Source organism: Cololabis saira, chromosome 7, assembly GCF_033807715.1.
Source record: "Cololabis saira isolate AMF1-May2022 chromosome 7, fColSai1.1, whole genome shotgun sequence".
In the NCBI taxonomy this organism is placed as follows: Eukaryota; Metazoa; Chordata; class Actinopteri; order Beloniformes; family Belonidae; genus Cololabis; species Cololabis saira.
In genome coordinates, this window is record NC_084593.1 from 38,284,585 (window position 1) to 38,307,912 (window position 23,328).

The following is a 23,328-nucleotide window of genomic DNA, read 5'->3' on the forward strand; positions in this document are numbered from 1 at the left end:
TGATTTCTTTACAGTTACATGATTCATTTGTCTTGTAACATAAGAAGTGAAATGATGAGGAATTGGAGTAAATATTGGTGTAACTATTTAGAATTAAATTCAATCTTCCTGTGTGAATTAGTGTGAAGACGAGGTGACTAAAGGCTGATTTATGGTTCCGCGTTACACCAACGCAGAGCCTACGGCGTAGGTACGCGTCGATTTAACGCAGAACCGTGGACACGCTTTGCTACGCAGCAGCAGCTCTTCTTCCCGGAGCGACGCTTTGTCTCCTCCCCTGCTACACGTCATTCAAGCAGCCAATCAGCGCAGAGCCTCATTATCATACCCCCCCCCCCCCCCCCCCCCCTTCCCTTAGAATGGAGCACAGAAAAAGGGGTTAGAAGTGGTAAAACTAGAGACATGGCCCACAGGCTGGATTTCTGATTTATGTAGAAAAAACAAGCTTTAGATTGTTTTTAAGACATTCAAGGCCTGTTTAAAATATACATTAAATGCCATAATATGTCCCCTTTAAAACAGATTTTTTTATTCCAAATAGAACATAAAAAATGATCAGATGTTGAAACCATTTCACCATTTCATGGAAAATATTGGCTAATGAATTGATATTTTTTTGTCTGGATTGGATTTATTTATTGATTTATTGAATTTGGTCTATTTAGAAACCACAGACGCACCATGAAACACAAAATCCTGCAATTAAGGCCCAGGATGGTTGGGCTGCTAGAATCCTGCATCAGAAAAAGGAGGGTCAATATTCCTCCCTTAAAACAGATGAATAATGCACAACACACCTTGTTGTCTATCTGCGAAAACTGTGACTGTGAAGATTTTTAAGCCTACCACCCCACTTGTTGTGGCAGGTTGGCACAAATCCACAAAAAGATGTCAATCATGAAAACAGAATAATAGTAATTACACAGTATGGCAAGACAGATAATTATTTTAGTAAGAATTTAGTAAGAACTCAGTTACTCAGTCAAAGCCTTTATTTTATTTTATTTTATTTTATTTTATTTTATTTTATTTTATTTTATTTTATTTTATTTTATTTTATTTTATTTTATTTTATTTTATTTTATTTTATTTTATTTTATTTTATTTTATTTTATTTTATTTTATTTTTCAACGCGGTACAGTATTGTGTGCACCACTGAAATCTGTCCGGCGGAAGTTGTGCTCTCGGCCTCGTCCGTCGCAAAACAATGGCGAGCGGTATCGGCAGTAAGAAAGAAATATATATTATATTTAAGCTTCTCTTTGATAGGTCTTGTGATTTACTTGTACCGTCGATAATAAGGGGAATAGCATAGGGTTTTACTTGTTTTGAGCATGCAACTTTGCAAATTAGTTTTGTTTTCGTTGCTTGACAAAACACCGAGTCGTGTGTCACAGGAAAATGTCCCCCCGTATCAACTCCGCTAAGCTAGCGCTAGAAAATATAAATACATTCAGTATTTAAAAAAAATGTTCTGTAAAGTTATGGGTTGAAAAATATAGACGTATTTGTTATAATTCGTGATCAACACCCAGCAGAAATGCGAAACAGACGCTGTAACAATCTTAAAGACTTCTCACAAATGAGGCTAACGGTGTAAAACCTGCAAATTATTTAGCAGATTTGCGATTTAATCTGAATTTAAACCGTAAAAAGGAAAAAAAAGAAAGAGGTGACTGTTATAAATGACAGAGCATGGCAAGTTGATACAATAGACAAATAAATAAAAGTAGAAAAACAGCTGGACAACCAATATGTGACATAATGTTGCACAAAATATAAATCAGTTTAAAATATCGTTTTGTACATACTGGACCTTCATGGTATAAAGTACCGCTTTTTATTTTCGATAGTAGCTGAGCTGCTGAATTACTATTTGACTGATTTGTTTCAGGGGAATTAGTCGACATTCATGTAATAATATCTGCCTGCAGCTCAGAAATGTTAAAGACTTCTCTCAGCTGGATGGAAGACTGTGCTTTTCAGAAAGTGCAGGACATTGAATAAATCCTAGGTTTGTTTGTGCTGTATTTCCACAGAACACAAGATACTGAATGTGGGGCCAACAGAGCCCTGGTCAGTCAGAGAAAAACTGTGCCTGGCCTCCTCTGTTATGAGGAGTGGAGACCAAAATTGGTAAGTTAAAAAAAAAAAAAAAGAAATTGAGTTTCTTAGGTCTTTTTTTTTAATATATATAATCTTTTTATTTGTATTTTTGGGCAATAACAAAATGGTAAAAACACAGATATCAAAACCAACCCTATCAAGTACCCACCCACCCCACGATTGCATGGCTGTACAAGATAATATATAGCTGTGCAGAGGAAAAAAAGAAACAAAAAAAAAAGAAAAACTACTGTACAATAAAAACAAAACATATTGGGTAATAATAAAGTATAATAAGTATAATAACATTCCCAAGGTATATTACGCTTATCTGCTTCTGCCTCCAACGCTTACCGTTGCTGCTTGTTATCTGATCAAACAATCCATGTTTTCCTTCTTCAGCTTCGTGCTCTAACATTAAAAATGGTAAATAATAAACATCGATATATAGCTGTAGATTGTAGCTACAAAAATAAACTATATTCCTGAACTCATCAGAGAATTTGAAAGATGCAAGTTTTCAGACTGATAGAAACACAGGATGAGCAGGAAGGAAAGCTGCCAGGAAACTGCAGTTTGTGAGTATGTCAGAGTTAAAATGGTCATTATTAGTGTCACATCTCTGAGACAAGAATAGATCTGATTATATTTGAGGTTATACATTCTTACATAGATTGTTTATTTCTCATTAAATGCTCATGAGATAACGCTCCAAAGATTTAGATGCCTACATTGCATCACAGTTTCTCTATATTTTCTATAAATATGAACATAATTAATGCACAGGGGTTATCTCTGTTTTTTATATTGTGATATTTTCAAGACGAGTGTTTGCCAAAATGTTATACTTCTGCTAAATTTGAGAAGCCTACAATGTAAATACTAAGTCATAATATTCGCCTGATTTCTTAACAACGAACCTCTTGATTTTCAGCTGAAATAAAAACACATGAGAATGTATCTGTAAATAATCGCTTGAATAAGAAACTACATATACATGTCTTCACATGTATGTACCTACAGCTGGTCTATTATATAGTTATATTTAGGAGTTTCTTCTATGTTCAAGGGTGTCTGTAAGCAGAGCCATCAAGCCTTTCTCAGAGCCCGGTCGGCCCCCTGACTGGTTCTCTCAGAAGGTGAGACCTTTAGTGTATTTTCTGCATTTTTTTTTTTCTGCCTGACTACTTCCATATTACGTATCTTGCACTGACTAGCATTGTCTTTGAGTTATTCTGACAGTTTTTCTCTCTTCTTTACAGCACTGTGCGTCACAATATTCTGAATTGCTCGAAGCCACAGAAGCACCAAAGTCAGTACTACAGCCCAGATATGCTGCACTGTTGCATTGGTGTTTTCATTATTCAAACAAAGATTATGTCATTTGAAGGTTAAATTTAAGTGTTCATACTGTCTCACTCCAGGCGGAAGCGAGGCGAGAAGGGTGAAGTGGTGGAGACAATTGAAGATGTCATCGTTCGTAGGTTGACTGCTGAGAGGATAGAGGAGCTGAAAAAACTACTGCGAGACACGCAGGAGCAGTACAGGTATATATACACTCCAGGTGAAGAGGATAAAACTGTTGGTTTCGGAAACTTCTCGATTTGATTATTTCATTCATATAACTTTCGTATTTGTTACATGCTCTGAAATTGTAATTTTGAATATACAAAAGAGGTTTAATGCAATAAGCAAAGTGTGCTAACTTGCTTAAAGGCATAATGAAACTGCTTGTTTTTTCCTTCTACATAAATAACACTGGAGCTGTAACCGTTCACATGCTCCACATTTTCAGTACAATAATCACATCAAATGCTTGAATAATCTTAAAACAAAGCTATTTTTAAATTACTTAAGTGGATCATGAATGAGGCCTCTTTAAACACTAACCACAAAGAATATACTGTATCTCCTCTTTAACTAAAACATTTTTTTTCAAAAATAAACAGAAATACCCAATAAGTGGGGAAAAAAAAACAAAAGTGCAATTAAGAGGCTACTTTGCTTCAGCCTTCTTAAAACTCAAGGCTTTTCATTAATTAAATTAGATACTTATATTAAAAAAAAAATGTGACTTCATGCAGCTGGATTAAGTTTCCAAGACTTTTCTCTCATCAATGGCAGTGAAATGATGATCGATGTATTTTCATTCGTTTTGACACGTTTGTGTGGAATCACTGACGTACTGAGACCGTTTTGACCTCCAACTTGTAATTAAAGCATAGATCACATAAACTATAGGGGACCTCTAGTCTCCAGTTGGGGGGTAACGGTATCAGGGAGAGGTTTTCTGTAGAGATGAGGCCAACTGTTTCCGCTTTACAGTGGAGCTCCACCATCCCACAGTCTGCAGCCACACTCGTCTAACCTCACTGGAGACTTAAAAGATGCAAGATGCCCCCCTTTTTTTTTTCCTTCTCTTCCGCGTGAACTCAACAGTACCGCTCCTCATCTAAGCACTCTAAATCCACACACTGCACTCATATGACATGCCACACATTGGTTCATCTGTGATCCATTACAGCCGTACTTAACTTAACTTAACCCGCTTCCTCTGAATAAGAGGCTCGGATGAAACCCTTCCTCAGGAAAAGCTCGGTCTGCTTTTCCTGAGGAAGGGGTTCACTGTTTATCACTATTGTACATCAGCTTTGGTGAAATTCCAGATTTTGACAAAAGCTATTAAATCAGATGCAGAGTTGGTAAATGCTATTGAGTGCAGAAAGGGGCGTCAACATCTGAGTTGGTTTTGAATAATCTTTTTCCAAAATCATAACCTCAAATATATTTTTTAAAAAGCGATCTTCTTTGACTTGATGTTATGTTTGTTTTCTTGTTGTCCTGATAGGAAACTGAAGAAGGAGGTTGATCTTATACACACGGGCCACATGGATTCCCAGCTGAAGGAGCTGTTGGCAGAGATCACGCAGTAAGACTCTTTATCAGTTTCATAATCATGGTCAGGTTAGAAAGGTTTAGGCTTCTGCAACGATGGTGTTCATGATCACCATAAAGCTTTTCTTCCACAAACGTTGGGGTGACTAACAATAATATTCACTTAAGTCATCTTTCTGGTCAAAATGTGACCTGGTCCGGCTCTTGTGTTCATGGTGCACCTAATACCGTTTAAAATCCAGCTAATGTTTTTGTTATGCTTACCATGTCAAGGTTCATCATCCAAACCTTCTTACATCTTGCTGTTTAGTAAAAACAGGTCATCTTTTTGATAGTAAGAATGCAGGATGAATGCTCTGTGATACCTCAATAGTTGTTCATGGAGATTAAAGGGTTACCGTTGTGGTAATTAAGCTTGTAATCCGTGAGTCCCCACATTTCCTCCCCGTGTTTTTCTTCTTTTACCATATCCTTGTGTTGTCCCTTGTGAAAGTGCTTTTTTCACTTCCAGAAAGAAGAAACAGGATGAGGAGGAAGCCGAACAGAAGAGGAAAGCCACAGAGATGGCCTACCAAGGTATGTTCAGTCTGCTCTTTATAAAGCACATCTGAGGAACTTTATAGTATTTCTTAAAGAAATAAGTTTATATTTTATTACATGGGTATTCATTTTGAACTTTTGTAGTTACTTTTAGGCATGCAATAGCATCCTTCTCTAAATGTGACTGTATAGCCTCAAAAATATCTGGGATATGGACCAAGAACAGTTCCTGATTAGAGTATTCAACAGTTTGTTTAATGTAAGAAGTAGACTCATACCAAACAAACTCTCAACTAACGCTCTTCATGTAGTCTTTTGTTCAGAAAATATGGATTTGTGTATTTCTCTACAGAAACACTATCAGTTTTTTGTTGTTCATTTTCTGTTAAAATCATTTTTCCTCTACCACTTTTGTACTGAGGGTGTGTCAATACCGTAACACCAGTATCTGTTCACACACATATGTGCCATAGATGGTATAATTACCACACCAACCCTTCATGACATCACCTGTGGTTTTGGAGCTTCTTTATCTCGTCTTGCATCACCATGTTGCCGTTCATCCCCCGTACAGTTGTCTTGAATGTGAACTATTGCTGTGGAGACCAAGACCGGGTTCTGAACCAGGCTGTACATGTGTTTATTTCTGCTGCAAATGCTGACATTTTAGCGGCGATCGCCTTGCTTTTGGAGCCAGCTCCTAGTGGTCAGTCAGTGAACTGCAACTGTTCTTATTTTCATGCTGGTTTGGACTTGAGTAAGCTTGTTGTAGATTGGACTGGATTGTGGGCAAACACTGCATTCATATGTTTAGTAAGTTTCTTGCGCTGATAAATGTGTTGTGACAAGATGCTTATTGGTTAGAAAGCTTTCAGACATGGAAAGAAGCTGTGATTTTTCCTGTTTAAGGCTTCATTATCAATCACAGTTCACTTTTTTTAAACGTATATCCTGTATTCATATAAACCGTTTTGTGTGGACTCACGTGATGCCTCTTGTCCAGCTTTGGATGGTTTCTGTCCTTCCCCTCACCCTCATTTGAATAATAATAGCTGAGCTTAATCTACAATCTAAGCATTATAATTGAACATCTCTTCCCAATACCTCATGGTTGTAAAATCTTTGGGGAAAACAAAGTGGATTAACTTTCCCTCTGACCCTCTGTCTTCATCACAGCTCGACAGGCCGTAAAAAACACCCCCAAGAGGCTTCCTAGTGTAACCGTGCGCTCTCCTCTGGGCACCAGCCCGTCAAACCTGGACTCTCAGGTGGATTCTTCAGCTCCCACGCCCCCCATGGAGACAGGTGGAGCTGCTGCTGACGACCCCACCACCCATTCAGTCGTAAGAACACCATCATACTGTGTTTTTGCAGTGATCGGAGAAAAGAATGCTGAGTCATATGTTTTAAATAAGGTTGTCTTTGTCTTGCAGAAACTCTTAAAGTCCTGTGTCATAAAATGAATGTTATTAAATGCATTTATAGCTAGCCAGGGAAGTGTTAAGTTAGGCTTCGTTGTAGAGTGCATTTAACTTTGGCGTTATTAAAGTTTCAAAACATTTCTTCAGTTCAGCATCATTAGACAGATTTTATAGGAATATCTGTGGCGTTATGGTTTGGTGGAAACGATACGCCTGATGTAATGTTTGGAGGAAAGGAGTACTGCTGCAGCTCCACTTAGGGATGGTTTCCTGCGTCTGCCAGGCTCAGGGCGTTGGAGTGTTTCTGCCGGTGACAGACCCGCCTGGATCGGTGCCCAAAGACGGAGGCCTGGCTGCGCTAGTAGACGACTCGCCACAGAAGAGACTCTTAACCCAGAAAGCCACGCCGCCACCTTCACCTCTTTTATCAGAACTGCTGAAAAAGGGGAACCTCATCTCGGCCACCCCTCGCCTGGTGAGCAGCATAGTCTGAATCATCACATCCAAACCCATCATTTATGTCGTCATTTATTCCCACGGTGGCATAAATGATCAATTTAAGCTTTAACAGCACATTTAAAATTGCACATGGGGGAGATAATTTTGGATTATTTCTTTTAGAAATGTGGTTCGAGTGCTGAGCAGTGGATGGGGTATTTAACGGGTGCTCACAGGAAAGTACAGAAAAGAGGTTTTAGGCTTCACGATCCAACAGATGCAGTTCTTCAGTCGTAAAAAAGTAAAACAACTCTGTCATAGTTCCTGATTAGTATGAATAGGGGTCAAAATGAAATAATGTTCCTGGGTTTATTTGACCTGGTCCATGTTTATTTATCCAAACCCAGAAAAAATCAAAAGAAATCCTGATAAACATAGTTTATATCTTATTATTAACTCCATTACCAACTTCAGTCAGTATTCATTCATTGAGGATCATTTTTCATTTTCCATAAAAGAAATTATGTTAAAACTTTTTTTTTACTGCACATTGGAAAGACCTGCATATAAATTACAATACTTTTACATTACGTTGATTTCTTTTTATTTCATTTCTAATAAAATGTTATTTTATTTCAATCCCGACCCTTGTATCCTGACCTGTCTCTGGGGCTCCTCCAACCAGCTCTCCAGTGTAAAAACCTGCATGTTTAGTTCGTAGCTGGTGTTTGCAGAACATGCCTGTGACATTAATTCCTGGGTTATAGAGTCGTGGAAGCTGCTCTACCTTCTTGTCCCACACCGTCCTAATCGCTGCCCACTTGTCTCCCAATTATCAAATGGGATGATCCAGAGACAATGTGGCACGAAATATGGAGGACTGGGCCACCTGGGCCTGTCTCTGCGTCCCACATATGATCCTGATTCATCCTTTGACTTCAGGCTGGATTAGGACATATGAATATGCATGTAAATGCGTTCTATCCAGATAAAGACCAAAACACTCCTTCCTTCTAGGTTAGTCACTTAGGCACTGTCCTCATGATGTTTCCTGCCAATAGCTTTGCCTGATATTTATTCAGGGATGAGAACTACTGTATCCTATCATTTTCTTATGTGAATAATAGATATCAGCTCCCTCATTTGGTTCACAATTACGAGTTTCCCCACGGCAACAGAAAAGTCATGACAACACCTGCACACTCACACTTTATCGATGCGGTGAAGACAGTATGAAGAGTGAGAGTGAAAGAGGTGAAATGTGTCTCACAGTTGCAAAGAACATATGACCTGACTCAAACCTGCAGATGTGGTTGCAAATATGTGAAATGAACCGTTTTCATTTTATATTGATTATACTTATTAAACCAATAAGAGGTTTCATACCCAAGAAATTACAGTTTTAAAAACATTTTTGGACTCTGAAGTGGGTCAGTTCGAGCTACAACATAACAGCAGGGTTAATATTGTATATTAAGTAATACATTATTATGAGCTGTATCTAAGGGCTTGAATTCTTTCATTGCTTTGATGATGTTAATCTTTTGCTAGTAACAACCTTAACCAGGATTTTCCAGTTTAATCTTGCTTTTTTCCTGCCCTGGGTCTGATCACTTGTGTTCTTATGGTATGTTTTGGTGTCAGGTTGCAGAAGGAGACTCCTCTGGAAACCTGAGCAATGGTGTACAGACCGCCACAGCAGGTACGGTCTTGGCTTCTGGTCACGACGTCATTACAGGTGAACTTTCTAATCTACTATAACTGTCGCTCGTGTTTGTTGTTCAGTGTGTTGTTCAGCACACACCTGTGTTCTGATTTGGTGGTTGTCGTCTAAGATAATTTCATTCATGGAGCTTCCAGATGTTCCCAGCAAACAGTTTTCTGTATTTTCCATAATCCAATATTAAAAAGTAAAATGGATACACCAAAAAGTCCAGTCCGGCTGTGTGACCACATAGACACAATGGAGAAGATAATTAAAGCCTGTTAAGGCTCGTCATTATTCTAATTTTAAATTTACTTAAACCTTTGAAGATAATTTCATCTTTTCATCCTCAATGAGATGATTGAAATGTAAAGTAGCACAGGCTTAAAGATGAGGAAATACAAAAGAGATTTTCCTGAATCGTGTCCTGTATCATCCTTTACTTCAGCAGCTGAAGCTCACCGTCTCCCCCCCGCCTTTACAAGTGAAACCTGTTACAGATTGAAATAGCTTATGAATATATAAAGGCTCCCAAGCTGTCTGAATGTTTTGCTATAAAGAGCATTTGCTGTATGTGACAGGAACAAAAGTAGATGTGATGCTACATTTATTTCCCAAAAATTTGGCCTCAGTTCTCTTCATAAGTATGTCGGGCACTTTTAACCCCTCAGATTTTCTATAAAAGTTCACATGCTCCGCTTTCAAGTTTGTTGTGTTCATTAAATGGCACACACCTCTCTTTTGCATACAAAGACATTATTAACAGGGATCCATCAACATTAATGGTTTGCTGTCACCTCATTTTGTCTGAGGAACAATAAGTATTGCATACCTCTCTTTCATTCCCTGAATGATGTTCAGAACTCAGGACTTTGTGTTTTCGCTTGTGTTCTCATCTATTCACCTGAATGTGTGTGCAGAGGGTGAAGCAGAAGCTGTGGTGAAAGCAGAGCTGGGAGAAGAGACTGGATTAGTAGAGGAAGACCTTGTAGCGGTTTCTTACATGGGAGATGAACTGGACCTAGAGACAGTGGGAGGAATCATTGCCATCATAGAAGAGAAGGTACAAACGGGTTATGTGTAGGAAATCACATTGTAGGATTTTTAAAGACTTAATTCGTAAATGATGGTGAAAAATAAGTATTTGTTTAGTCACAAACAAGCAAGATTTCTGGCTTTCACAGACCTGTAACTGCTTCTTTAAGAGGCTTCTCTGTCCTCCACTCGTTACCTGTATTAATGGCACCTGTTTTAACTGGTTATCAGTATAAAAGACACCTGTCCACAACCTCAAACAGTCACACTCCAAACTCCACTATGGCCAAGACCAAAGAGCTGTCAAAGGACGTGAGAAACAACATAGTAGACCTGCACCAGGCTGGGAAGACTGAATCTGCAGTAGGTAACAGCTTGGTGTGAAGAAATCAACTGTGGGAGCAATTGTAAGAAAATACAATCAAAATGATGATGAGAACAGTGAGCAAAAATCCCAGAACCACACGGAGGGACCTGATTGACCTGCAGAGAGCTGGGACCAGAGTACCAGAGGCTGCCATCAGTAAAACACTATGCAGAGAGGGACCTGGATCGTACGGTGCAAGGTGTGTGTCCCTGCCTCAGCCAGTACATGTCCAGGCCCGTCTGAAGTTTACTAGAGAGCATTTGGATGATGCAGAAGAGGATTGGGAGAATGTTATATGGTCACATGAAACCAGAATACACACAACTTGTCGTGTTTGGAGGAGAAAGAAAGCTGAGTTGCATCCAAACAACACCAAACCTACTGTGAAGCACGGGGGTGGAAACATCATGATTTGGGGATGTTTTTCTGCAAAGGGACTAGGACGACTGATCCGTGAAGAATAAACAGGACAGTGTATCATAAGATTTGAACCCAAACCTCCTTCCATCAGGGGGGGTTGAAGAACGTGGCTGGGTCTTTTAGCAGGACAATGATCCCAAACACACCGCCCGGGCAACGAAGGAGTGGCTTCATAAGAAACATTTCAAGGTCCTGGAGTGGCCTAGCCAGTCTCCAGATCTCAACCCCATAGAAAACCTTTAAAATTGAAAGTCCATGTTGCCCAGCGACAGCCCCAAAATATCACTGATCTAGAGGAGATCTGCATGGAGGAACGGACCAAAATACCAGCAACAGTGTAGAAAACCTTGTGAAGACTTACAGGAAACATTTGACCTCTGTCATTGCCAACAAAGGTCATGTGACAAAGTTCTGAGTTGAACTCTTGTTACCGACCAATTACTTATTTTCCACCATAATTTACAAATTCATTCTTTAAAAATCCTACAATGTGATTTCCTGGATTTTTTTCCCTCATACACACATACAAAACTTACTTTCTGTCAATAACCAGTATATGTTGATGTGTAGTCTGTTTTCAGCACATACTGATTTAATTTTCCTCTCATTTTTGCTCTGCGTGCTTCTCTTCATCCCCCCAGGTGGACGACTCCGTGGAGGCTTTAGATGCCGCTGCTGTGGAAGCTGCTCTCTCTCTCTGTGAAGAGGCCGTCTCAGACGGCCACACCCTCCCCGGCCCCTGGGAGACCCAGGAGCTGAAGCCCTCAGACCCCACACCCGCGGTCCAGGACTGCAGCTCCATACAGGAATCTCAGGATGTGGCCTCCATGTCGGCCCCGACCCCCAGCAGCCTCGAGACGCACAATCACCTGGACGATAAAAGAGAAGAACAGTTTAAGAGAAGCGGCGATGGGGCCGAGGTGACGGGGAATGCCACGTCTTCCATGACTTCTGAGGACGGGGCGATGGGAAGTGAAGTTACGGAGGAGGGGGCCGCAGTGAAGGAGTTCGGTGAGGCGACAGTGAAGAGTGAGGGGGAGGAGTGGAGCCAGCCTGAACCCAACCCACCGTGTCTCGGTGAGTGAAACCAAAGTGTACAGACAGAACGAGTGTTCACTTGCTCTTCTTAATAGGCCTCTGTTGAAAAAATCGATTTTCCGATTCTAAATCGATTCTCATATTAATTCCTAAAAATCGATTCTTATGTCTAAAGATCGATTTATTTTTTTTTCTTTCTTTATTTCTTTCTTTCTTTCTTTTTCATCTTACATTTTCGCCAGGTGAACTTTAATCCACACAGTTTGTCATGGCACTTCTGAAAAATGCCAGGTGCTTCATGGCAATATGTGTGCGTGGTGACAGAATAAATTGGATAAGCTAAAATGATTTGTTTACTGCATGAACTGTTGCAATTTCTTTCTTTTTTGCACTTTAAATGGATATGGAAAGGCCTGTTTGAGTTATTTATTTCTTAGTTATTTCACAATAATTATTGTGAAATTATTATTTCACTAGTTATTTTACAGTCATATAATTCAGGCAACAGCTCAAAAAACATTTTAAATAACACTAAGCCAAATCAATATCGAATCGGATTGAATCATGATAATCGATTCTGAATATTAAGAATCGGAATCGAATCGAAATGTTTCCCCAATTTGGCATTTTTCGGTTGTCAAATAATCTCTGTTACTATGTGCTGTGCTACTGAAACAAAAGCACATCAGGGACGTTTCAGGAAGACCTGGAAATTCTGTGAACGGGGTAAAAGAGGTTTTCACAGGAAGTTAATTTTCGGCCCATTAATCATTCCTTCAACTCAGCGGCTTCGGTTTTGTGGATTTTGCACCACAGTGCCTCCCCCGATGGGCCAGAACAACATTTGTGTCATCAACCTACCGACCACATGACTCAGATGTCCGGTGAATGCAGGGCAGACATCCTGCTCTCTGCTGCGCTGTTGTAGCTTCCTCAGATATCGCTGACCTTGGTTACCTTACCTATTCATTTCCTTTTTATTATGCTCTGCCTTTTCTTAGAGTGCTTGTTGGGCTGACTCATTCTTTTCATTTTCTCATAATGGATTTAATGTTGATCTGAAAGATATTCAGGATTTGTTTTGTTGTTTAATACCCCAACCCCTCTTGTGGTGGTCTCAGGCCACGTTTACACATAGCCGGGTATTTACAAAAACTGATATTTCCCCCTCTACGTTTTGAAAAATACCATCATTTACACGAAGCCGCATAAATATGCTGTTTAGGGGAGCATAAAGTCATGCTAGACAATCAGAATCCTGGAAAAAAACGTCAACAAATGACACGTTTAACTTCCAGTTACTTCCAAGATGAACGAGAGTCTTTCGTTTGGAGTGACAGAGAAGTGGAGTTACTTTTAAGTGTAACTTTAGAATATAAAACAGGTAAAATACAAGAAAATATTGACGGTGGCCAAAGAAATTGTAAACACAGGTCGCACACATCACACTGGTGACGTTTCTGTCGCATAATGTGACGTTCTGAAGCCTAAATGTCTGTTTCCCTCTGTTTACAAGCAAACGTGAAGACGGAGGTCTTGCAAATCTCCACTTTGGCCGGTGTTTTCAGAACTGATCATTTTTGGTGACTTTGAGCTTCGTTTTCGTGTAAACGAACAACCAAAACGCATGAAAACACCACCGTTTCTGCTACGTGTAAACGAGGCCTTATTTGGCAGGTCGGGGGTGGTGTGGAGCTTTTCATGCATATGTTTATTTTCCATGTTGTAATATAACACAATGGAGAGAAAGAAGATTCTTTTGTAAATGACTTAGTTTGGATGTTTTTCTAACACGTGTTTCTCTCCTGCAGACTCTGAAGACAGTTCTGTGTCTGGAAAAGAGAGCAAGGTAAAACATAAAGCCCACTAAACATGTTGGAGTTTGCCACGAAAACAAACATTTCAAACAGTTTGTCCCTGTTTGTGTGTCGATGAATCCAGGAGGTGAAGGAGGAAGAGGCGGGGAGTGAGGGCGACCCGGAGGAAGGGATGGAGCTGAAGGAGGACTGTGTGGAGGGGGAGGGGGAAGGTCCCTACCTGTCCGAGGTGGAGCGGGCCGCCAGCGAGAGCGAGGACGGCTACGGCCCGCCCTCCCAACGCTACACCGCTGATTCCCTGGCCAGCAGTCCAGCCTCGTCCTCTCAGCTGTAGGTGTCCAGGTGCTCACACAAACCCTGTATTTATCGCAACCAAATATTTGAGGAGAAAAGTTGAATTAAACGCTCAGCTTGAATTTGTCAGCAGGACAGAGCAATCAGAATCAGATGAAATCCTTTCCTCTTGCCTAGTTTCTATTTCCATTTACTGCTCTGTGACCGTTGTACCCTGACGTTCTCTCCCTCTCTCTCTGTCCCCGGTGCTGTTGTGTTGTCTGCTGCATCAGCTCCACGTGTGGAGAGGACCAAGAGGCGGTCCAGGCACAGAAGATCTGGAAGAAAGCCATCATGCTGGTGTGGAGAGCTGCAGCCAACCACAGGTGTGCTTCCTACTCCACAGTGGATGCTAACCTATCTCACATTAAGTCCCAATAAGAAAGCTTTTTACTAGGGATGCTCCGATACCGATACTGCCCTCATATACTCGTACTCGCAAAAATCCTCCGATACCGCGCACCAATACTTGTAGTTACTGGTTAGCGCCACTTGGGGGAGATGTTGAGCCGCCCAGCGGCTCCCCGGGTCAGTCTGCAGCCTGACTGAGCAGCCACAGAGCAGCAGCTCCATGTTTCAGTTTGTTCTATCTTCCTTAATTATACAAACTGGACGGATCAGTATTACCCTTACTCACAGGGAACTTTATTAAACACTCCACGTAACTCACAGTACGACATAAACAATCCCATTGTTACATTCCGGTTAGCCGTTAGCCGGTTAGCCGCGCCAACAGCCCGCAGTCTGTCTTGCTTCTGTCGTCGTCCCTTATCTTGAAATATGTCCACACTGCTGACATCCCACTGCATTAATTGTCTCTATCTTACCTGAAATGGTGCTGCCAGTCTCACGTAGGGTTGCCACCTTTCAGAAATAGAAATAAGGGACGCTCCGATTTCAGCAACGCAGACCCCAAAAAAAGGGACATCCCCAAAACTTCTAAAATGCATAGAAATGTATTTTTTTTATATGAAAAAACTAAATGCTTTGATTTAAAGTTTAAAGTGCTTTAATAGCATTGAACTTGCATGACTGTAGAGACATCCAACCATACTAGCAACTGAAATATCCTCCTATGCTACGTATGTCCACATCAGCCAAGGTGTATAATATAGCCTACAGGTGAAGAATATGGTGTAAAAGTTAATTTATTTCAATAATTCAACTTAAAAGGTGAAACTAATATATTACATAGTGTCATTACATGCAAAGCAAGATATGTTAAACCTTTATTTGTTATTATTTTGATGATTGAATTGTTTATTGATTTCATAATATAGAGATTTTTTCATTTGGGGTTTTCATAAACTGTGAGCCATAATCACCAAAATTATAACAAATAAAGGCTTGAAATATCTCACTTTGAATGTAGTGGGAAATAATATATTTGTTTCACCTTTAGTTGAATTTACTAAGAATGAAGTTTTGCAATATATTCACATTTTCCAACCTTCACCTGTATATTATTACATCAATAAATAAGAGCATAATATGTGTGGTTCAATACGGAATGCAACTTTTTAATTCCCAATTACGGAACAATTCCGTATTTTAAGGGACGGGTGGCAAGCCTAGTCTCACGGGTATTACTCTATATAACCGGACTGTAAGAATGGGATTGTTTATGGTCTTCTTCTTCTGTTTTATTGGCGGATCGCAACCAGATCGCAGAGTGTGTATAATCATTTCATTAAGCCTGTTTTTTAAATTCTATTTGATTATTTATGTTGTTTCACACGGACGGCTTCAGGTGAAGCACATGTGCACATGTGCAGTTGATGAACCTGCGATGAGACTAAAGCACGGAGGAAAGCCCCGCTGGCCGAGTTTGGTTTAAAATTGAATTTCTGTTGCAAATAAAACCTTCTTCCAATTCATTGCATTTTTCATTGCATTTTTAGCCTAGTTATTTTTGTGGTAGAAGTATCGGATCGGTACTCTGTATCGGCGAGTACACAAATTAAAATGGTATCGGGACATCCCTACTTTTTACTTTTTCTAAATTGTGAAAGCCAATTATCTTTATAGTAATCTTTCATCACGGGTTAATCGGCAGCTTCATCCTACAAAAACATGGTTTGTTTTAATAGAAGTGTACGGTGTCTCTCAGGTACGCCAGTGTCTTCTTGCAGCCTGTATCAGATGACATCGCCCCCGGTTACCACAGCATTGTGCACAGGTCAGAACACACACATCTCAGCTAAACTCATGTCAAAAGAAAAACCTCAGATAAATGTATAACTTCCCGTTGGGGACTGATTAGGTTTTACTGGACTGAACCAAACACAGTTTTTAAGTAATTCCACCCCCTCCTCTTTGCCCCCGCTCAGACCGATGGACCTGTCGGCCATAAAGAAGAACATTGAGTCCGGGGTGATTCGTACCACAGCGGAGTTCCAGCGCGACATCATGCTGATGTTTCAGAATGCCGTCATGTACAACTCATCAGACCACGACGTGTATCACATGGCTCTGGAGATGCAGCGGGACGTCCTGGAGCACGTCCAGCAGTTCCTGGCCACCCAGCTCATCATGCAGACCTCAGAGAGCGCCATCTCGGCCAAGAGCCTCCGCGGCAGGGAGGGGAACCGTAAGCCGGGGGAGCCGGCTGAGAAGGTGGGTTGAAAAGGAGATCCAGCTCAGAGCTGTCTGAGTATCCCGCTAACAAAACCTCACCATGTTTTGAAATTAAACTGTCTTTTTTTCCCCCAAGAGGACTTAAAAACTCCTTATAGATTGTAGCTCCTTTTCCACAAATATAAGACGAGCCGTTTCTGCGTCTGCGTACGTGTCTGTACTTGTGAAACCTCATCAGTCACAGCACAAGTTCTGCTCCAGTTCAAAGTCTCGACATGTACGGTCAAAGTCCTCGGATGTGTCCTTGCTCCACCCATTTACCACCCGTTTCCACCGGACGTTTCCAGTGGGGGCTTGGGTAGACCTCAGATGGCAATGTATCCCAGAATGCATCAACAAGCAGAACTTATGACAGAGGAGAGAGTGATGACTTTGTTGAATGTAGCTTTATGATGTTTTCCCGCAAGACTTTGTTGTTCTAACTTCAAACTTGTGCATAAGTCATCAAAACGGAGTGGTTTTAAAGTTTCCTCTGATGTTTGGGAGTTTTTTTTCTTTTCATTGAACTTTACATGAAATTTCAAAAGCATAAAAACCATTAAAAACAAAGTAATGGATAGAAACCTTTGCCAGAGGAGTCCATGGTCCGAGCAACCTTCAGTGTTTATTTTGTGTCCACTTCAGTCAAATTGTTTTTTTTGAATACATGTTAGCCTGCTGGCTGGGCTGTGATGCCATGAAGGACACAAATACTTCAGGACACCCACTTACAGGAGGACTGAAGTCCACTGCCCTGAGACTTCATCCTTAAACATGACCTAGATTCTAATGACCTAGATTTCTAATGACCTAGATTGTAATGACCTAGATTCCCACACTCATCACAACTGTAACCTGAATGTGCCCCTTTAACAACTGCAGCGTCAGGCATCACCTTCCAACATTCCCGGGGGGTTGAAACATGCAGGGAGAGGCGGGGGGGCTGCCTGAAGAGAAGAGCTCAAAAGTAGGGCAGAGTGAGGACAGGAATAAGAGGAAGCTTCGATGCAAACATTTGTTTAATTGACTGATCGTTATAACTTATTACATCTTCACTAGAATGTGTCACGATGAGTACACCTCCTCCTGTCCCGGTCCTTATGGGAAACTCTTGAGACCTCAATACCTGCAGGTGAAAGACGAGGTCTTTAGTCCTACACGAGGGAACTGGTGGGACAGATTATAAACTTTTATCCTATTGCAAATTTGCAGTCTTTGATTTTGAATACAAGTAAACTGAATTTCATCAGATTGTGGGAGAAAATCACTTCTTCACTACAAATGGACTGCGTGCCGCACCACACATTATATTGGGGAACACGCCTCGCTACATGACACCTCAGACTTCTCACTCGGTTCTCACACTGTAATCTCAGCTGGTGTTAAGATGTGAAGACGGTGACAGAACGTTGTGCCCGGCTCTGAAAAGCTTGATTATGTGTGGTATTCAGGGCAAACTGTCCGCTCAACCTGCTGCTAAGTGCTTCGGTGGAAACGTGTGGACTCCCAGCTGATCTGTGCCCTGCATGTTGACTGCACCTCTCCTGACTGTCTGTGCCTTTCCTCCACTGACTCATGTTCTCTCCCAGCTCCGTCTCTCCGTCTGCATGCGTGACCGTCTGTCTACATATAACCACACATGGAACCTGTTCACATGTCGATGCATCGTAGTTTCCGTGTGTCTGTTTCGGAGCCTGTTGGATGGACGTTGAATTATAACATAAATTCAAGTGGATTTTTACAGAATATATATATGACAAATACCTACACACACATACAGTGGGGCAAAAAAGTGTTTAGGCACCCACCAGTTCTTCCATTTAAAAAGATAAGGGAGTCCTGTAAGTTTCATCACAGGTATGTCTCAACTATGAGAGACAAAATGAAAAGAAAAAAAACAGAAATATCACATTATCTGATTTTTAAAGAATGTATTTGCAAATTATAGTGTAGTATTTGGTCTATAAGAAAAGTTCTCAATACTTTGTCATATACCCTTTGTTGGCAATGACAGATGCCAAATGTTTCCTGTAAGTCTTCACCAGGTTTACACCCACTGTTGCTGGTATTTTGGCCCGTTCCTCCATGCAGATCTCCTCTAGAGCAGTGAGGTTTTGGGGCTGTTCCTGGGCAACACGGACTTTCAACTCCCTCCAAAGATTTTCTATGGGGTTGAGATCTGGAGACTGGCTAGGCCACTCCAGGACCTTGAAATGTTTCTTACGAAGCCACTCCTTCGAGTCCCTGGCGGCGTAGTGTGTTACTGATGGTTCCTTTGTCAATCTGGTCCCAGCTCTCTGCAGGTCATTCACTAGGTCCCCCTTGTGGTTCTGGGATCTTTACTCACCGTTCTTCTGATCATTTTTACCCCACGGGGTGAGATCTTGGTGGAGCCCAGGATGGAGGGAGATTATCAGTGTCTTGTATGTCTTCCATGTTCTAATGATTGTTCCCACAGTTGATTTCTTCACACCAACCTGTTACCTATTGCAGATTCAGTCTTCCCAGCCCGATGCAGGTCTACAATTTAGTTTCTCACGTCCTTTGACAGCTCTTTGGTCTTGGCCATAGTGGAGTTTGGAGTGTGACTGTTTGAGGTTGTGGACAGGTGCCTTTTATACTGATAACCAGTTAAAACAGGTGCCATTAATACAGGTAAAGAGTGGAGGACAGAGGAGCCTCTTAGAGAAGAAGTTACAGGTCTGTGAAAGCCAGAAATCTTTCTTATTTGTAGCGACCAAATACTTATTTTACCGTGGAATTTACTAATTAATTCAGTAAAAATCCTACAATGTGATTTCCTGGATTCTTTCTCCCCATTCTGTCTCTTATAGTTGAAGTGTAGCTATGATGGAAATTACAGGCCTCTCTCAACTTTTTAAGTGGGAGAACTTGCACAATTGGTGGCTGACTAAATACTTTTTAGCCCCACTGTATATATGAAGTGATTTGAAGGGGAATATTATGAAAACAAATCTATAACTCAGACATAACACCCTGAGTGAGAAAGTCGGTCATTCAGCGGATTGTTCATGTTTGTTACGGCACCGTCTTCTCCCACCTTCCAGCTTCACCTGGTGCAGCCGTCACTGCTCTTCTGCAGTAACTTCACCCCATAAAACTAGCTGCTGTGAACAGAGCTGTAATACCGTGTTGGGAAAAGAAGCCGCTGTGCTGTATCTTTATCGGACATTTAAGTGGAACCTCTGGAAAATGCGACGACCTTTGGGGGAAAGGAGACCCCGTCTGTCCCCTGTAATCGCTGCTGGGCTGCTGCTGCAGCTCACGTCTGTACTGCACCTGCTTGTGTGTTCCTCTCGTCTCTGTGTACATACGTGTTAGTTCTGCTATGTCTTGTCTGCACGCCAGAGTCCAAGTGTGTGTTGATGTCATGTGAATATATGTCTGTACCTGCGTGCGTCCCGTGGAGTCTAACGGACGCCTGTCCCCTCAGCGTGTCTGTGCTTCGACGCAGACTCGTATGAAACTTGCTTTTTCACGCACATGTCTTTTCTTTCTCACACCAGTGTTTGTCCTCCTACAGGACAGTGTCCCAATGGCCTCTCCTGCTTTCCTTCTCTCTCTCTTTGTAAGTATTCAGGTTCTCCCTCAGATTTCACCAGAACCCGGCCACGCTCTGCACACGCTGTCTCAGCGCAAACATCACTCACACTTACGCCACGTGCCGCCCACACCTCCGGGTGTCTTTTCTATCTTTATTTCTTACTTTGTTTCTATGTCAGTAACATTACAGTCAACAACAGCAGCTGTAAATGTAAGAACTTTGAATATTAGTTCAGTGGAAGTCATCAAATCATTGTGGATTTCTTTTCTTTTACATGGGCGGGACATTAACCAATAAATGAGCCAGCTGTACAGGACTGTCTCAGAAAATTAGAATATTGTGATGAAGTCCTTTTATTTTCTATAATGCAAAAATGTCATACATTGTGGATTAATTACAAATCAACTGAAATATTGCAAGCCTTTTATTATTTTAATATTGCTCATCATGGCTTACAGCGAAAACTCAAATATCCTATCTAAAAAAATTAGAATATTCTGGGAATCTTAATCTTAAACTGTAAACCATAATCAGCAATATTAAAATAATAAAAGGCTTGCAATATTTCAGTTGATTTGTAATGAATCCAGAATGTATGACATTTTAGTTTTTTTAATTGCATTACAGAAAATAAAGAACTTTATCACAATATTCTACTTTTCTGAGACAGTCCTGTATATATCAGTCTGTGTTAACTACGCTGACCCAACGTAACGTGAAGAGCTCAAACACAAAGAAGATGTTATGTTCTTTGCAGAGCGCCATCACTCAGTGTCGACGTTAGAAAGGAGTTTTTCTGGGATTATTATTATTTGCCATCTGTTTTTCCTTCTGTTCATTATAGAAATCCTTTTGAGTTCCCTCGTCTCAGACTTAAAGTTTCTTTGGTCTTTTTTTTGCAGTCAGGTTTTACGGCCGTTGCTGCTCCAAGCATGGAGACGCAAATCTAGACCATCCGGGTGCAAGGCCCTCTTTCTCTCTCTCACACACACACACACACACCTGCTCATACATCCGTGTACACACTCCCTGGCACCCTCATGACCTTTACCTTCATTTTGCACACAGTTTTCTCATCACACACACATACAAAGCGGCTCCAGTAACCTGTCATCACCCAAGCTTCGTCGTCCTTTGGTTAAAGAGCCCATGCTGGTTTCCTGTCTTTTCTTTTATGTGCGGTTTTCCATGTTTATGCATGTTCTAATTTCTTTTCTCCTTCTTTTTCCTTTGAAGTCTCACTGATCCTTTTTTATTTCTTCTTTTTTTTGTCCTTTTTGTCCTTCATTTGGGGAGGAAGCCCTCCACGGTGGACTGTGCTGTGTTTGTGTATGGAGCCCCGTCACATGAGGAGGTCCTCTAGCCTACAGGGCCTCCTTCCACTCTGTCCAAGTGACTCCGCTTTCACGCCAGCGTGCTAAACGTTTCCCCCCTCTCTCCATCTGTACTCTGTTGCAGGATGGTGGCACCAGGGGTCGCCGTAGCGCCATGGAGGCAGACCTCAAAATGAAGAAGTAGACTCAACCGTTACAGAACAAGACACTTAGACATGCAGCTCCCTGGATATGAATGAAGTTGGAAGTCATTTTATTCTGTCACTTAGGATGCTTTTTTCTGGAGATAGTTGAAGGTTTGTGTGTATGTGCACAATTACTCTTCTGTAACTGGGCTTAGACGGGCATATATGTGGATGAGTGTGTGTGTTGGTGTATCTGAGAGGGCTGCACAGTTAACTTTTTCTGTTCTTAAGGTTACAGTGCAGCGCTGTAGGGTTTTTACTGCAGGCAGGAACATGCCAGCGCTCCACTTTCCCCAAGTGTCGCTTAACCAGCAAAAGTAGTCGTCATCTACCCCTGCTGATAAAGAATGATAACTTTGTAAAAAAGGAAGAAAAAAAAAAGTCATTTTCACCAGCAAATGTGTGTTTTAGATAAAACAATGAAGGGCCTAATGACCTGCATCTCCCAGATCAGGTTAAATAGTGTGTGTTAATTCTGATCTGTCCATTCAGTGCAGTTATGTGGCCAGCTCACATCTGCTGAAAATACTCTGGACAACAAAACAGGACATGAATAACGCATCATTCACTGTTTCACAAATGACCTGTTGTGCATGTTGGAGCGATTCTGCACAAAGCCATTAAATCTCAGCCTGAGCATTGCTGTAACGCCATCCCATGGCTCAAATGGCTCAAGCTGGCCGTTCATTACATACAGCGCATGTTTTAGCCCATTAAAATGCATTTCTGCCAAGCTTTTACAAACCATCAAGCTTTAGATTGAAGACAAGGCTATGATTATATTTAAAGTAAAACCTATGAGACATGAAATGTAGTGGCCATCGCAAATGATTTATCTTAAAATTTGCTTTGAATAACCACCATTTTCATTTAGACTTTAGCTCACAGCCCACAGCTTGGTGTATCCCCGAAGGGCCCAAGAGTTAGAAAAGTGCACCGTCATGTGCTCACTACTGTTACAATGTCATGACATTGTAACTCTGCTGCATTTCCTTGACCCCACTGTTATTTTCATGTTGTGAAATTAATGTAGGCCTATTGCCATCCCTTTAACTCATTAAACCAGTCCGACCATGAAGCAGGCCGAGATCTGCAGAGACTGTATGCTGAAATGGCAGTAATGTCCAAACATGGATGGGCGTAAACGTGGACAGCGTCGGTGCCGGAGGAGCACCAGTTCATCTCCACTCAGGATGTAGCTCGTCTGAGTGCACGCTGTGAAATGGCATAGGAAACGTGTTTGTCATGCGAGTTAGACCGGAGTACAAATAAAGTTTGTACCTCAGAAGAATCACATAGCTGTGTTTGGATAGTTGAAACATGTTTTGTTGTACATTTGTTAAATAAAGATTTGATTTAAGTGTAAAAATGTGTTGATTTATTATGAGGTTTTCAGTTTGTCATCCCACACTTCCTAGTCCAACCGGACTACCAGCAACACCCTGGCCCTGCGTCTCAGCCTGGAGATTAGACTTCATCCACTTCAGTCCGTAAGCAAACCAATTAGAAAGT

General features: G+C 41.2%; 1 protein-coding gene across 3 annotated transcripts; it reads left to right on the forward strand.

Moving 5' to 3' along the window:
• The first annotated feature begins 1,182 nt into the window (after positions 1-1,182).
• Positions 1,183-23,179, forward strand: brd8b (bromodomain containing 8b). Of its 3 annotated transcripts, none has more exons than XM_061725841.1 (19): positions 1,183-1,227; positions 2,041-2,137; positions 3,177-3,246; positions 3,370-3,419; positions 3,532-3,654; positions 4,956-5,036; positions 5,514-5,578; positions 6,719-6,885; positions 7,247-7,438; positions 9,046-9,139; positions 10,027-10,169; positions 11,570-12,005; positions 13,778-13,815; positions 13,908-14,113; positions 14,350-14,442; positions 16,227-16,295; positions 16,447-16,732; positions 20,277-20,321; positions 21,756-23,179. In XM_061725841.1, the coding sequence occupies exons 1-19, from the start codon at positions 1,209-1,211 to the stop codon at positions 21,813-21,815; spliced, it is 2,334 nt and encodes a 777-aa protein (XP_061581825.1). In that variant the 5' UTR covers positions 1,183-1,208; the 3' UTR covers positions 21,816-23,179. The 3 variants fall into 3 exon arrangements, with proteins under 3 accessions (XP_061581825.1, XP_061581826.1, XP_061581827.1); XM_061725842.1 differs by having other exon boundaries at positions 9,046-9,103; XM_061725843.1 differs by lacking the exon at positions 20,277-20,321.
• The last annotated feature ends 149 nt before the right edge of the window (positions 23,180-23,328 follow it).